This window comes from Loxodonta africana, chromosome 6, assembly GCF_030014295.1.
Source record: "Loxodonta africana isolate mLoxAfr1 chromosome 6, mLoxAfr1.hap2, whole genome shotgun sequence".
In the NCBI taxonomy this organism is placed as follows: Eukaryota; Metazoa; Chordata; class Mammalia; order Proboscidea; family Elephantidae; genus Loxodonta; species Loxodonta africana.
In genome coordinates this window covers 124,722,828-124,739,116 of record NC_087347.1, presented here as the reverse complement: position 1 = coordinate 124,739,116, position 16,289 = coordinate 124,722,828, and the positions used below count along the sequence as shown (strand labels likewise).

General features: G+C 45.8%; 1 protein-coding gene across 1 annotated transcript in view; it reads right to left on the bottom strand.

Moving 5' to 3' along the window:
- Window positions 1-2,799, bottom strand: part of CFAP221 (cilia and flagella associated protein 221) — a 147,658-nt gene extending 144,859 nt beyond the window's left edge. The window contains exons 1-2 of the mRNA XM_003416675.3: window positions 2,516-2,799; window positions 627-842 (exon numbers count right to left, since the gene is read on the bottom strand). Of these exons, the coding sequence (XP_003416723.1) occupies window positions 627-765 (139 nt within the window). The 5' untranslated portion in view covers window positions 766-842; window positions 2,516-2,799. The remainder of the gene's footprint in view (window positions 1-626; window positions 843-2,515) is intronic.
- Window positions 2,800-16,289: the final 13,490 nt, after the last annotated feature.

Sequence of the window (16,289 nt, the reverse complement as noted above, 5' to 3'; positions counted from 1 at the left end):
CTTTTCACATAGTAACTATTGGATTTACCAGGTTTTCTAGGCTAAAGGATGTGCATAGAAAAGGTAAGAAGGTGTAAAATGCACGTGGTCTTGAAGGAGTGAGGAGTCGCATTGTGCAGCTGGAGCCGCGGAGGAATGCAGACAGTGTGGAGATGGCCCTGGATGTGCAGGTTCAGATCAGACAGTAAAGGGGTCCAAACGCCAAGGGAAGAAATAGCAACTCTATTCTGTATGCAAGGGGAATCACTGAGAGTACTGGGGCTGACAGAAACAAGGTCCAGCCAGGGTTTTAGAGAAGAAATGATAGAGATGTAAAGAGTGGTCTGGGGGTATGTCCAAGGAGGAAAGCACCACAGTAGTCCCGGCGATAGGCTGAGGATGAGAAACAGGAAGTGGAGACAGACAGGAAGGACACTTGAGGAAGTGGAAGCCACAGAACTTCGTGGCTAATTTACACCACAAAATCTATCAGTTAAAATAAAACCATTGTTTTTAATTTAAAAAACTGTTATGAGCCCACAAAACAATATAAACACATTAGTGCCAAGAATCCCATTACGCTTTCTGGACTTTGGATTCTCTGGGAAAATGTTGCTGTGAAGTGAATCTGTTTTCTAATCACTTACTTGATTCTAGGAGGTGATTAGGTACTTCTGTTCTTTTCTTGGGCTCCTCCACTAGGTTCCTCAAAAGGAGGGGTGATACCTTACTAAATGATTCTTTGGCATTCTTTAGCTCGCTGCTTGGGGTATTCACCACTGCCATTTTATCGTGAAAAATGAAGTCTTCTTGTTAGAGCCAAAGGTCATTTCCTGGGATGAAAACAGTAGCAGCATAATCATCTATGAGAAACCACACACATTCTTCTCTCAGTCTTTGACAAATGTGCTTCTTGTCACTGCCATGGGTTACAGTCCCTTCTTTGCTGGCCACTCTGTTCCCACACACAGCTGCCCCATTAATTTTCTTACATCACACATCACAACCCAATATCATGCCATTGCTTGAAACCCCTCAATGGTCCTTAACTCTCCTCAATAACTTTTCCTAAAATGTTCTCCATGAGATGTTCCTTGAGCTATTACTAGGGCATGAGAAGAAAAAAGTAAGGAATCTCACCGTCAAGTAAGTTTGGAAAATATTGAAGTAAACAGTTAAAGAGCCCTCTTCTATTCTTGGATTTCCCCAAATCAGTGTCTTAGATGTATGTGACCTGGAACCCTTTAACATTTGGGGACACTCTTTGCTGTCCCTGACATTTATGAGGCACGTTCCGGACCACCTCTCCAGTAGGGGGAGACGTGGAGGTGGGGAAGCCTACAGTCATCCGCTCGCGCTGGTGCTCTTCCCAAGAGCCCTGTGGGCTCTGCCTTATGCTACACTTGTTGCTAGCTTTGTCTTCCCTTCACCCACTCATTCCAAGTTCCACCTTCTTCAAAAAGTCCACACCGATCCCCACATCCTTTAAAGCTCTTTAGCAAGTACCGCCTTTACTATTCGTTTGACATTAACAACATATTGCCTTGAGATGGTATTTTACAAATCTCACACTAATTTACATCTTCCATAGCAGAGTCTCCTAACTTGCGGCCTCTGGACGGGCTACTGGGCTGCTGTGCGACAAGACTGAATGTAAAATCACGTGTGCATTTGTGTGTGTGTGTGTGTGTTTTGGAGACAGCCCACGACTTTAAATTCCTAAACGAGTCCAAGACCTAAGATATTTTACGAGCCTCTTCCCTACAGCATCAAGCAAAATACTGTGAATATACAGAAGGAGGTGTTTAAGGATCTGCGCTCATCTCACCTCCCACCCTCGCAGTAGCCAAAACCAAACCAAACCAAACCCATAGCGTCGCTGAAAATCTCCCACGCCCCTCCTTCATTCCCCTCTCCAGTCCCTCTAGCAACTGGCCCCAGCTCACATTCCCACTCCTTCTCTCCCTAGTCCCGGCATAGTCAGAGCGAGCTAAACCGTTTTCACACACGCTCCGATGCTCTAAGGTGTTGTCACCCTTCTGCGTGCGCGCGCGCGCGCACACAGCCTCAGTCCCTCCACCCCCTCTTCTACGGGACGGGCCCTCTCACCCTTGCCAAAGGCCTTCTCTCCTCGGGGCCCCCTTTTCCCATCCTTTCTTGCTAGGGTGCTACCCAAAACCCAGTGCCGTCCAATCGATTCCGACTCATAGCGACCCCATAGGACAGAGTAGGACTGCCCCATAGAGTTTCCAAGGAGCGCCTGGCGGAGTTGAACCGCTGACCCTTTGGTTAGCAGCCATAGCATTTAACCACTACGCCACCAGGGTTTCCGTGGTAGGGTGCTAGGGGTAGGGAAAGACTCCAGACGCAGGCACCACCCCCAGCCTCGTTCAACCCTCTTAGGGCCGACCTCCCCGCCGACCTCGGGCCAGGCTGACTTGCGGAGGTACCCCCCCCCCCGCCCAGGGCTCGGGCTGCCCCGGCAGCTCGGCGGCCGCCCCTTGGCCACCCCCGGCCCCGGGTCCGAGGCCCTCACACTGCAGACGGCTCCCGGGGCGAGATTCGGCCGGCCGCAGCCCCCGCTCCGAGCTGTTGCCAGGACGACGCGGACGCGCCTCACGGTCGGCGGCCGGACGCGACCATGCTCCCAAAGCCGTGGGGGGAGCCGGCGGCCGCGGCTCGAGGACTGCAGACTGCGGGTGACTTCTGCGGGCTCGGCGCAGCCTGAGAGGCCTGTGGGGAGGAAAGACGGAGCGATTTTCGAGGTGTGAGACTAATGCGTTCCTGAGGAAATGGGGAAGTTGGGAGACACGCTAGACTGGAAACCCGGAAACGGCCGCTCGCGGGCAAGAGGGGTCCCGAAAGGGGCGGGGCCTCCAAGCGTAGGGGGTGGAGCTTCCCCTACTTTTTCAAATAGTTTTTTGGCTTGTTTTTTTACATTTTTATTATAGTGTATTTCAAACATACATGAAGGTAGGCAGAATAGTATAATGAAACTTCAACACCCAGCTGCAACAATTATCAAATCCTGCCTAATCTTGTTTCATCTGTTTCTCCCTCCACTACTGAATTATTGTGAAGCAAATCCCAGATAACATTTTATCTATAAATATGCCAAAGTGTACCTCCAAAAGACAAGGACTTTTTTTTTTTTAAGATAATCACAATGCAAGTACCTTAAAAAGTGACAATAATTTTTAACATCTTCCAATATTCAGCGGTCAATGGTCTCATAAACGTCATAAAATAGCTTTTTTAGAGTTTGCCGGTTGGAATCAGGATTCAAATAAAAGTTACACATTGTGATAGATTGGTAGGCCTTCTAAGTCTCTTCTGATCTGTAGGGTCCTCCTCCATCTCTCACAACTCTTGACACTGCTCTTTGCTCACATTGATTACTCAATAACTGTTGAAGTGGGTGAAAAATTTATTTACTTACATAATAGGTTGCCTTTGGTCTTTCTGTTTTGTTGCCAGCGCAAGGATGTACATATCAGGACAACAGATACTGTCTTCCATAGCTCCACAGCTTTCCACTCCAAACTCAAATCATGCTTGGTTCCATACACTTTTTGATGGGTGTTGGGTAACACTAGTTAACATGGTACTTAACTGTTTTCTTAGAAGGATTGCCAAATGTAGGTCTCTATATAATCAATTAACTAAATTATATGTTACAAATCAATTAACCAAATTCTATGTAACAGTGTAGGGGACACTGCTGGCTTCTTCCACTTTCTTTCTTGCTAAAAGAACCCCAGCTTTGCTCATGTTTCTCACCGTATCCCCATACACCCAGTTCCCCAGTTCCAGGAGTAGATCCTGATTGTTGTTAATTGGTACCCAGTTGGCTCTGATTCACAGCGAGCCCATGTACGACAGAATGAAACATTGCCCGGTGCTGCACCATCTTCACGATCATTGGTATACTCGAGCCCGTTGTTGCGGCCACTGTGTATTTTGAGTGCCTTCCAACCTAGGGGACTCATCTTCCAGCACTCTATCAGATAATACTTTGTAATGATCCATAGGGTTTTCACTGACTAATTTTTGGAAGTAGATTGCCAAGCCTTTCTTCCTAGCCTGTCTTAGTCTGAAAGCTTTACTGAAACATGTCTACCATGGGTGATCCTGCTAGTATTTGAAATAGCAGTGGCATGCCTTCCAGCATCACAGCAACACACAAGCTAGCACAGTATGACTGACTCTATGCAGTGGCTAATCAAAGAATTCTTGCTCTCCCTTCTCAGATTGGTTTAGGAACGGCAACATTAGGGAAAGTCTTCCAGAAACCTCTGAACAAGCTTTCCTCCTTCCTAAGAAAGAGACATAGATAGTTGCAGTATCTTGGCCCTCTGGACATAGTAGTCCAGAAGTGATTCCTGGAATGGCAGCAACCGTCAGAGGCCATAAGGAGCCCCCTTGATACAGTGAATCTGGTGAAGAAAACAGCAGAGCTGGGAGACAGGAAGAAGACCCGGGATGATGTCATTGAGCTCCTGGTTGTTTGGTACCTGGATCCCATCATCTGTTTCTTATAGCTGAAAATGTGCTGACATACAATGATTTCTGAACACTCACTACTCAAAAGTGTCAACTGTGGCAAAAGACCTCTTTAGAAACTCAGGCTCCTCACCTACTGAAACAGGACCTGCATTTTAATAAGACCCCAGTGAGACTCATAAGCACATTAAAGTTTGAGAAGCACTGAACTCACGCCCTATAATTATAGCTGTCTTAGGTACTTAGTAATTAATCAATTCATTTAGGTATTCCACATTTGTTTCACATAGCATTTATATGAACAGAATACGAAAGTGTCCCAGCCTTTACCAACACTGATACAATGAGATGAGTGTGCTACAGGCACAGAAGCTATAAACTCCGGTAGCACAGGGAATAGAGGCGTGGACTGAGGTGGGTCAACCAGGGCCTTAAAGCCATGGAAGCTTGGGTTCAGGGGCGTGCCATGCTCCTGTGGCCCCTGTCATCAACAATTTTGGGGTGCCTGTCTTCTGCCCCACTAGACTGACAGCCCTTTAAAGGCAAGGGGAAAAAAAAAAAAACCTTGCCACCAAGACGATTCTGACTCAAAGCAACCCTACAGGACAGAGTAGAACTGCCCCACAGGGTTTCCAAAGACGTAAATCTTTACAGGAGCATACTGTCACATCTTTCTCCCATGGAATGGCTAATAGGTTGAAACTTCTGACCTTTCAGTTAGCAGCCGAGCGCCCTAACCAATGCACCACCACTCATATATATATGAATCTAGGAAATTCAAAATTCAAGAAGTCCAAAAGCTCCTTCCTGGCTTTCTCTGTCCTTTAGCCACCAGGCTTTCTTTGCCAGAGGTAATCAGTGTTATCAGATTGTTATTTGTCTTTCCAGGGATATGTTATACACATACAAGCATGTGTATTCTCGTATATCTAAGACGTTTACCCCTTGTTTACAATGACAGTTAGCTTACTCTTCTGACTCTTGCATTTTCCCTTAAAAATATATCTGGTGATCATTCCGTGTCTGTGCATTGACGTGCCTCCTTATTACTTTTTATGGTTGCATAATATTCCATAATTGATTGAACCAGTCCTCTATTGTTGGATATTTAGGTTGTTCCTAATCTGTTGCTATTATAAACAGTGTTGTGTGATTTTTTATACAAATTCATGCATCATTTCTACTAACTTGTACATACATCATTAGTTCATATACATATGTTTATATCTGTAGGAAAAACCCCATAGAAGATTGCTAAGTCAAAGGGTCTGTGCATTTGTAATATTGATAACTATTGCCAAATTGGAAGCCCTGGGGGTTAAGTGCTACAGGTGCTAACCCAAAGGTCGGCTGTTCGAATCCACCCGGCACTCCTTGGAAACTCTATGGGGCAGGGCTACTCTGTCCTATAGGGCCGCTATGATTCCAAATTAATTCGACAACGACGGGTTTTTTTATTGCCAAATTACCCTCCATGGGCATTGTGTTAAGTTGTACTCCTGCCAGTAATGCATGAGAGCGCTGGTTTTCCTATGGCATCACCAACAGAACATATTATAAAACTTCTATACTTTTGCCAATCTGATAGGTTAAAAAAAAGTATTTCCGTGTGGTTTTAATTTGTATTTCTCTAATGATGAGTGAAGGTGAGCATGTTTTAATGTGTTTAGGAGATGTCTGTGTTTCCCTTTCCGCAAGTCCATGTCCCTTACCCATTTTTCCATTGGTTCTTGGTCTTCTTCTTATTGAGTTGTTGGAGCTCTTCAGTGTTAGACAGACTAATCTTCTCTTCTGTGATATGTGTTGCAAATTTTTCCCAGTTCAATTTCTGACTTTGCTGTTAATGGATTTTGCCTTGCAGTATTGTTTAAAAATGTTATGGTGTATTCATTAGCTATTGTCCCATAGCAAATTATCCCCAAACTTAGTGGCTTAAAACAACTATAATTATTTATCTCTCATGGTTTCTGTGGGACAGGAGTTCAGATGAGGCCAGCGGAGATGGCTATGTCTATTCCATTAAGTCTGGGGTTCACCTAGAAGACCTGAAAGTGAGAAAATGGAATTATCTGAAGGCATCATTTGGTGTTTGATGCTAAAACTCTGAGCTGGGAGCCTAGATGAGGCTTTTGGCTAGGATGGCCTTTCCATGTGGCCTGGATTTCCTCACAACATTGTGGCTGGGTTTCAAGGGCAAATATGCTAGAAGAAAGCCAGGCTTAGGCTGTGTTTCCTTTTATGATCTAGCTTTGGAAACTGTGCAGCATCATTTTCACCTCATTCTACTGAGCAGTGTAGTTACAAGGGTCCACCCAAGTATATGAAGAGGGAACACAGACACCACTTTTTGATGGAGGAGCGTCAACATCTTAAGAGAGTACCACATTCTCTCTTCTTATGCATTGATTGTGGATACAAGGCCCAGAAGTGCTGTAGCCATCTTGCTACCAGCCTGAGGCAATCCAACTCACAGAGGAGGGCAGAGCCAAGAGAACCATGGAAAAACAGAGCCTGAGCCATGCGTTCGTCCACCCTATCTTCACTCTATTTCTGGACTCCCAGTTACATGAGCCAACACAGATGCTTCTGTTTAAGCCGGTGTGAGTTGTTTGGCTATCATTTGCAACCAAGGGCATCTTAATTTGTATAATTGGATAATTTAATTGCACTGACTTATTTCTAACATGGCATACTGAAAGGTGGACATTATTTGGCTTAGAAAGGTAAAGTAACTTGCCCCAGGTCACATGGCTCTTGATGACTAAGTGGGGATTTGAACCCAGATTTGTCTCTTTCCACCATTCTTTGCTTTATGCCAAATTGCTTTATCAGGCAGAAATGTGGGACCTCTGGGAGGCTGGGGTGTGCCATGAGAAGCTGACCTTTCTTTGCGCCACACAGTGATTAGGAGCACTGGCCACATTGTCTTTCAGATATGGCTTTATTTGCTCTTTTCTATTTTATTTGTTTTAACTATAATATTTTATAAAAATATTCAAAAGGATTCTGACAAATGGAGAAGGAAAATAAGAAAAGTAAAGGGAAACTGCTTTCCTGCGAAAGCCAGCCCGTATTTCCAGAGAGTAAACAGTAAGCCTGCACCATAAAAAACCTCATTAAAATGTCAGCGTTATACCTTTGTACTTCGAGACTGAAGAGGAAATCACGCTTGCCCCATTATTTATGGCTCATCAATAATACATTAGCTCAGCTCCCGGTAAAGCTCATGCTCAGGAGAAGACAGGCCTCTGTTTGGTTTATGTAGCACCCGAGGGGCAGAGCAAGTTCACTGAACTTGAGTAGTCATTTGGTCGAAGCCCCTAGACTTAAACACCCAGGGGACGCCAGTTCCTCGCACCCTCCCAGTGCTCCCTTCACCCCTCCCCAAACCAGCCCCTTCAGCTCACAAGTCACTTCCCCGTGGAAGCCTTCCTTGAGTACATGTCAGGACTCCTGCAGTAACCAGTGAGGGAAAAGTGGCCAAAGTGCCTTGTTTAAAAACAAACAACCAGCAAATAAAACAAAATTACCTGCTTGTGTGTATTAAAAAATAAAAATTAGACCAGCGGCCGTCAGCCCGACTCTTACTCGTGTGACCCTACGTGTGTCAGAGTGGAATTGTGCTCCGTTGGGTTTTCAATGGCCGATTTTTTGGAAGCAGATCACCAGGGCTTTCTTCCAAGGCACATCTGGGTGGACTCCAACCTCCAATCCTTCGGTTAGCAGATGTGTGTTAACTGTTTGTGCCATCTAGGTGCCAGATAAGTTTGTCTCTCATCTTCTCTTGGATCTCTCCACTCTGTGTGGACTTCATAGTCAGCCAGGATCTTTCATGTTATGGAAAAGCTAGATGACAATCTTGTTAACTAGCTCGAAGATAATGCCAACACTTAAGTTTGTTGGTACTACTCCTATTGGCCAGCTTGAGTCATGTGCTCATACCTGAACCAATCACTGAGGTTAGCTAAGAAGGGAGAGGTTACTGTCCTCATCCAAGTCTGGATCACATGCTTATGGGGGGGGAGGTGGAAGAGGGGACTGCTGTTCATGAAAGCCCCACCCAAGCCACATGGTCTGAGAGTTGGTGCGGGAGGTTCTTATACTAGACGAAGAGGGAATGGAGACTGGACAGACAAAACCAACAGATGTCTCTTAGGTTACGCCTTATAAAATTATTGATATTCATATGTATTTGGCCTACAAAAATGGTCAATGATATAGCTTAACCTCGTACATTAACCCTCCAGGCTTAGTTACCAACCAAAAAAAAAAAAACCCAAACCTGTTGTCATCAAGTTTTGACTCATAGTGACCCTATAGAACAGAGTAGAGCTGCCCCACAGGATTTGGTTAGGTCTCCTATTATATGGTCTCATAGGATTTATCACCAGTTTGCAATATCATCCACAGTTTCTTATTTCAACCAACCAATAGGTCTGTTAAATGTGTGGTTGTGCAAGCCTCTTAAGTCTTGAACACCAGCCTCAGTCATCTTTCTGGGCCTCCTGGGAAGGGGGTCTACAATGGTAGATAACATCATGGCTTTGTGTATAGGGCTGAGGTTGCCAAGAGCAATTCCCTAGGCCTCCATCCTTCTAGCAGAGCACCTGGAACAGGGCAGGGAGTCAGTAAATCTTCATCACATGAATGTGCTTGATTAGTTCTCTAAGTGTTTATTTACCGTTGGAAAAATGCAAAACTAGTATGTTAAGACATGATTTCTTGTTGGGGAAATAATTAAAAATAAAATCTCTTGCTAATCCAATAAATCCTCTTCACAAAATGTAGAAAAGAATGAGACAGATTTATTCTTAACTAAACATTAAGCCAGACTGTGATGCACATCACAGGCCATCCGCAAAGCAGATTGCAAAGACAAAAGAAATCTCACGCTCTTACATAGCCAGGCAGGTGCAGTTCATTCCATGCATCTTAACTGTCTTCACCTGAAGGAAAAATAAAGCTTCTTATATCTTTTTGACAAGCAGGAAGTGACAGTGTGGAGCCAAGCACCCAGGCTAACTTCCCAGAGACAGGAGACAGGGTACCACCCCTCTGGATGGTCCTAGCCTTGTCTGACTGCAGCTTCAAAGACATGGTTCCAAGATCTCCAAGGAAGACATTCCTGGGATGCAAAACTCATAAAAGGCTCATTTAGCCTTTAAAAAAGATTTACATACATCTCAAAGAATCAGAGAAAGGATTTATAATTACATGTTTTCTAAAGGAAATACTGATAGAAAAGGGAGCAGGGAAAGTTCTCTTTCCCTTTTTAACCCAGGGGTTTGTATTTACCCTTACATTCTATCTGACTGGGGTGATAAGAAAATAAACCCAAACAAACGTGTTGCTGTCAAGTCAATTCCAACTCATAGTGACTCTATAGGACAGAGTAGAACTGCCCCATTTTCCAAGGAGCATCCGGTGGATTTGAACTGCCGACCTTTTGGTTGGCAACCATAGCTCTTAGATTGTTATGAGGGTGAGGAGGGAGGAAGAGGGGAACTCATTAACTAGATATCGGACAAGTGTCAATTTGAAAAAGGGAAAGACAACACACAATATAGGGGAAGCCAGCACAACCGGACCACAGCAAAAGCATAGTAGCTGGGGCTGGGGGCTGAGGACCATAGTCTCAGGGGACATCTAGGACAACTGGCAAAACATAATTCATAAAGAAAATGTTTTACATCCTACTTTGGTGAGTAGAGTCTTGGGTCTTAAAAGCTTGCGAGTGGCTATCTTGCATCATCTACATCTACTGGTCCCATCCCATCTGGAGCAAAAGAGAAGAAAACCAAAGACACAAGGAAAATATTAGCCCAAAGGATTAAAGGACCACATGAACCAGAGACTCCAACAGCCTGAAGCCAGAAGAACTAGATGGTGCCCGACTACCACCACTGATGCCTCTGACAGGAATCACAGTAGAGGGCTCTGACAGAGGTGGAGAAAAATGTAGAACAAAATCCAAATTCATGAAAAAAGACCAGACTTACTGGTCTGACAGAGACTGGAGGCACCCCCGAGACTATGGTCCCAGATACTCTGCTAACCCAGAACCAAAACCATTCCTAAAGCCTACTTTTCAGGCAGAGATTAGACAGGCCTATAAAACAAAAAATAATACACATGAAGAACATGCTTCTTAGTTCAATCAAATATATGAGATCGACTGGGCAGGAAGGGACAAGAATTGAACAAATGGACACAGGGAACTTGGGGGGAGTGTGCTTGCACATAGTGGGAATTGCAACCAATGTCACCAAACAGTACATGTATAAATTTCTGAATGAGAAATTAACTTGAGCTGTAAACTTTCACCTAAAGCACAATAAAATAAAATAAAAAATTTGAAAAGCAAGGAAAGGGGGAGAAGATCAAAGAGATAGCCCCCTTTCTGTTGCTCATGGGGATTATAATGAAGTGTAAAGGGTGTACAGTGTGGAAAACGAGGGAAACTCAGTGAGATGGATTGACACACAGCCTCAACAATGGACTCAAACACACCAACGATCACAAAGATGGCACAGAGCAGGGCAACGTTTTGTTCTGTTTTGCATAAGGTCACCATGAGTTGGAGTTGACTCAATGACAACTAACTGCAACAACAAATCATGGTGTTTCCCCACAGCAGCGGTAACAATGTTTATGGTCCCAACAACTACTTTAAAGCATACAGGAGATGGTTTGGGATGCGGGGGTGGGCAGGGAGTTTAAGTCAATGAGAATGAAACAACTAGAACAGAAATAACCAGAATGTTGGCACAATATGAAGAACGTAACCAATGTCACTGATCATTACGTCTGGAAACTGTTGGATGGGAGCAGGTTTTTCCATGTATATTTTCACCAAAGATAAATAAAATATTTCTTAAAAACAATATTTATGGTCTCACATATTTTCTAGAACCTTCCCCCTCTCCCATCAAGAAGTAGAGTCTAGGTCACCTTCCCTTGAATCTGGGCAGGTTTTGTGGTCATCATGACAATAGAAAGCAGCTGGAGTGGCATCGTGTGTGACTTCCGAGGGTAGGTCATAAAATGTGATATGGCTTCCAGCGGGCTCTCTCTCGGGACACACACCTTTGAAACCATGAGCTGCTATGTAAGAAGTCCATCCTCCCTGTGAAGCTTCCACAGTGGGATGACCACATGAAGACAGCAGAGAGAGATGCAGGAGGAGCCCCAGCTGTCCAGCCCAAGCCCCGACATACAAGTAAGCAAGTCTTTAGGTAATTCCAGTCCTAGCCTCGTCTGACTGCAACCTAAGCAAGAACCATTTGCATGAGCTCAATCAACCCCAGAACTCTGAGATAATAATAATAATTTCTGTTGTTTTATGTCCCTAGATTTGAGTGTAATAGATTTAAGTGTCACAGAAACAGCTCAAGGCTGAGAACCAAAAAACAGAGTTCAAGTACCAGCAGTTCTACCTACTAGCTGTGTAATCTTGAGTTGGGCTTCTCAAATCTCAGTTTCCTCATCTGTTAAGTGGGTATAATGACATTACCAAGTGGGGTTATTCTCCTTTTGTAAGCTCACCCCCTCCCAAATCCATTCTCTACCTTCTTCACCCAGGGGGTTAAACTTTTTTATGGACAGTTTCTCCCTATCTGCCTTGTCTCTGGCTTCTGAGTGGCTCCACGATTGGAAGATATCACCACGAGATCCGTAGACAGAAGAAGAGGGAGGTCAGGGTATTTATTTCACCACCTGACCCCCTTGCCAGGCCACAGTTCTGACAATGTCTGCATTCCTCTATGACCAAGCTGCCAGAGGTAAACCCTCTCCCAAGGACAGCTCTTGTCAGATCCTGGGGACACCGTTTCCTCTTCTTGCCCCTTCAGCCCATTGTTACGAATCCCTGGGGCCTCACCATCCCTTGCTGGTTCCCTTAACCCTGCCCACACCTCCGTACATAGTTTTGCTATTATACCTCTTCAGTCAAACCGTTTGATCAAGTGAACTTTTCTTCTGCCAGGACCCTGCCAGCTACCTCACAGAGTTGTTTTGAGGATAACAGAGTTGTTTGAGATAACGTATGCAAAAGATCTTTGGAAGGTCCAAGGATAAGGAAGTCATTTTCATGATTGAGAGGAATCTTAGTACAGTGCAAAGGGCATGTGTTGAGCCCTGTCCTGGGTTCAAATCTTAACTCCACCCCTTGTTAACTGTGTCAATGAGGGCAAGAGCTTATCCTCATAAAGTCTCATATTCCCACGATATAGTCTTGGAGGATCAGCTATGATAAAGCACCCCAAATTCCTAACAGACTCTAGCACATGGCAGGTGTTAAATACATTGTTAGTCCCCCAATCCCTTCTCTTCCCCTCCTATTGTGAAATTCTTTTCTCAGACAAGCTCTATGAAGCCACTAGCTGCATCCACGTCTTGTACAAGGGCCTCACACAGGGCCCTTCAGGCCCTTTTCTCAATGGCCTGAGAGGCAGAGTCCCGTTTAAAGGATGGCTTTCAAAGGGCCGGAAATTTCTTGAGTTTCCCCGAACAAACGTTGATATGGCTTTTTCACTGGAGATCATGAGGCTCTGCTATAGGGCACGGATTGCATTTCTGTGCTTTCTTTTTATTCCTTTCAGTCAGTAAAGCAATTCGTGCAGTTGCTACAGAAGACATTCAAGCAGCACAGAAATCTCTACAGTGAAAATCATGTCCTGTTTTCTAATGCAGTTTAGGGTGTTGGGCCTTCAGGGAGCCCAGGAAATAATATTTTTCTTTCCAGCCTGAATCTTGAACCAATTGAGAAATAAGATTAGGATAAATGAGGCCAAATATCACTTGTATTAGTGATAGAGTCATTCTTGGAGGATGGGCTTTATACTCACGGGCAAGTGGGTTTTCTAACACTGAACCCCAGAATTAGACAGACCTCCATCCTGTCACTGACAGTACTGAATCATAGCCAGCAGAACCTTGACCATCGCCCAGAGGCTGGCCCAGGGCAATTGAGTCACAGAGTCTCTGCAGGTAGCATGCTGTCAAAAAGCAGGGAGAGAAGGGACCATAACTATGCGTGTCAGTTCCTTATTCCAAATGCATCATTTTGTGTGTGTGTGTGTGTGTGTGTGTGTGTGTCGAGGGGCTGATGAGAGAGTAGGGAGAGGTTGGAGTCCCTGGGTGGTGCAAACCATTAACACACTCAGCCGCTAACAGAAAGGTTAGTTCGAATCCACCCAGAGGCACCTTGGAAGAATGGCCTGACGAGCTACTTCTGAAAAATCAGCCACTGAAAACCCTATGAAGCACAGTTCTGTTGTGCCACGTGTGGGGTCGCCCTGAGTTGGAATCAACTTAACGGCAACTGATAGGTGTCAGGGAGTTTGTACCAACAGGCGATTCCCAGGAGGAAGAAAAGACGAGAGGTGGGCTAAGTGTTCTTCCACATACGTTATCACCGGCTCTCCGCTGCTGTAATAGTGCTTCCACAAACATCCTTGCTCGTACATCCTCGGGCCCCCTGGGTAAATATTTCTGTAGAAAAGTTCCTACAAGAGAGTCAGTTGTTGTGTATTCTTTCGGTTGATGTGTACTGAGTATTGATTTTGGACCTGGCAGTTGAAAACATTTTTTTTTTCCTTCTCTTCCTGCTGTGATTTATCAACTTCACCTTATTAACACCCTCCTCCAGCAAGGAAGGCTGCTACGGGCTAGGACATGATGTTACTTTAACAGCCTAAGCAGTCTAAGCAAAGCCAGTTACAGAGAATCAGGGCCAGCCACAGAAGTGTAGAGCCAGGCTTAGGGTCTCAGCTTCTAAGCTGCACGTACCTGGCAATGCCATTGATCCTCCTTCACCCTCATCGCCCTCCTCTGGCAAATGGGCATTGTCTTTGTCATCTAGTGCTACCATAACAGAAATACCACAAGCAGATAGCTCTAACAAAAAGAAATTTATTTCTTCACAGTAAAGTAGGCCAACAGTCCAAATTCAGGGTGTCAGCTCCAGGGGAAGGCTTTCTGTCTCTGTTGGCTCTGGAAGAAGGTCCTTCTCGTCAATCTTCCCCTGGACTAGGAGCTTCGTTGCACAGGAACCCCACGTCCGAAGAATGCACTCTGCTCCCCGTGCTTCTTTCTCGGAGGTATGAGGTCCCTAACTCTCTACTTGATTCCCTTTCCTTTTATCTCTTGAGAGATAAAAGGTGGTGCAGGCCACACCCCAGGGAAACTCCCTTTACATTGGCTCAGGGATGTGGCCTGAGCAAGGGTGTTAAATCCCACCCTAATCCTTTTTAACCACAGGCAGAGATTGTTATTTATAACACACAGGAAAATCACAAAATAGGGAACAACCACACAATACTGGAAATCACAGCCTAACCAAGCTAATACACATTTTTATGGGCGGGGGGGGGGGGCGACATAATTCAATCCATAACAGGCATAACACCACCTAGAGGGTATTGAAGTATTAAATGAGCTGATACTTAAGTGCCTAGGAGAGAGGTCAAGATAGGAGGAGAAAGAGAAATGAAAAATTCAGTCTTCAAGAGCTATTTGGGGTGCCTTGTATTGAAAGGTCAATGCCAACCTCCAGGACAGTGGATCAGGCTACCAGGAATATCTGCCTGATGCCTGAATCACTTCCCAGGGACTCTAGGAAAGTCAAAGCCTCCAGGTTGTTCATCTTCAGCGCAGCCCCCTCAGTGCCTTGTGTATCAGACGATCCTCTGTGGTCTCCCCAGATCACAAAGCAGAATTGTTTTCCTGTGTGAGGGTGCTCAGCAGAGCGAAACTTCTGGAAAGAGTGTGTATGACTTTAATAAAAAGAAAAATACAGTGAAAATCGGAAAAGTGGAAGGGAGCTGTCCCACTGAATACATATACTATGCGTTTACACAGCAACCCTACCTAACAGGCACTAATTCACTACTCTTTCAACCCCAACCTTGGTATTATTAATGTATTGTTAGAGATTAGAACCCCGACGCACAGATATAGGCAGCATAAATTGCCCATGGGCACCGATCAAGGTCATGGCAGGGCAGATCCAGAACTTAGGACCCAACGCTCTTCCTGAATTTTAAGGCCTCTGCTTGGAGTATAGGTCCCTGGGTGGCGTTAACGGTTTGCTCTTGGCTAGTAACCTAAAAGTTGGCTGTTCAAACCCACTCAGTGGTGAGCATCATGGAAGAAAGGCCTGGCTAACTGCTTCTGTAAAGATTACAGCCAAGAAAACCCTCTAAGACTGTTCTACTCTAACACATGGGGTCGCCATGAGTCTGAATCGACTCCACAGCAAAGGGTTTTTGATTTGGGGTTGGGCATGGCAGCCTGGAAGGCTTTGCCAGCGTGCCCTCTCCTGGTCTCCGCTGCCCGGGAACGAGCCTGCGGGAGCCAGCTCCAGGTTCCCGCGCCCTCACTCTGCCTCCTCCCCTGCCAGCCTCCGCGCGCCCGCCCGCCCACCGAACCCCGCCAGTCCCGCTGGGTGGAGGCTCGCCCGCCGCGCCGCGTCCTTATCAATGGGCCGGGCGGCTTAGCGCGCGCAGACACCTCCCGGAGGAGTAGCAGCCCCGGCCCGCCACAGGTCGGGTGGCCCAGCCATGGCTCCTCAGCGCGCGGCGGCCAGCCGGGGCTTAAGACCCTTCGGGAGGAGTTGAGTTCCAGAGCCCTCCAAGGGTACAGACCCGCAGCCGTCGGGGCGCGGCCGGAGGAGCGCGCTGGGCACCATGCCCCCCCACCTGCTGTCACTGCTGTTGCTGCTTCTCGCCTGTTCCGAGCACGCGGTGAGTACGCACCCCTTCCTCAGGTGCCCCTGCGGGGCAGGGGTCCAAAGGGGGAGCCGTCTT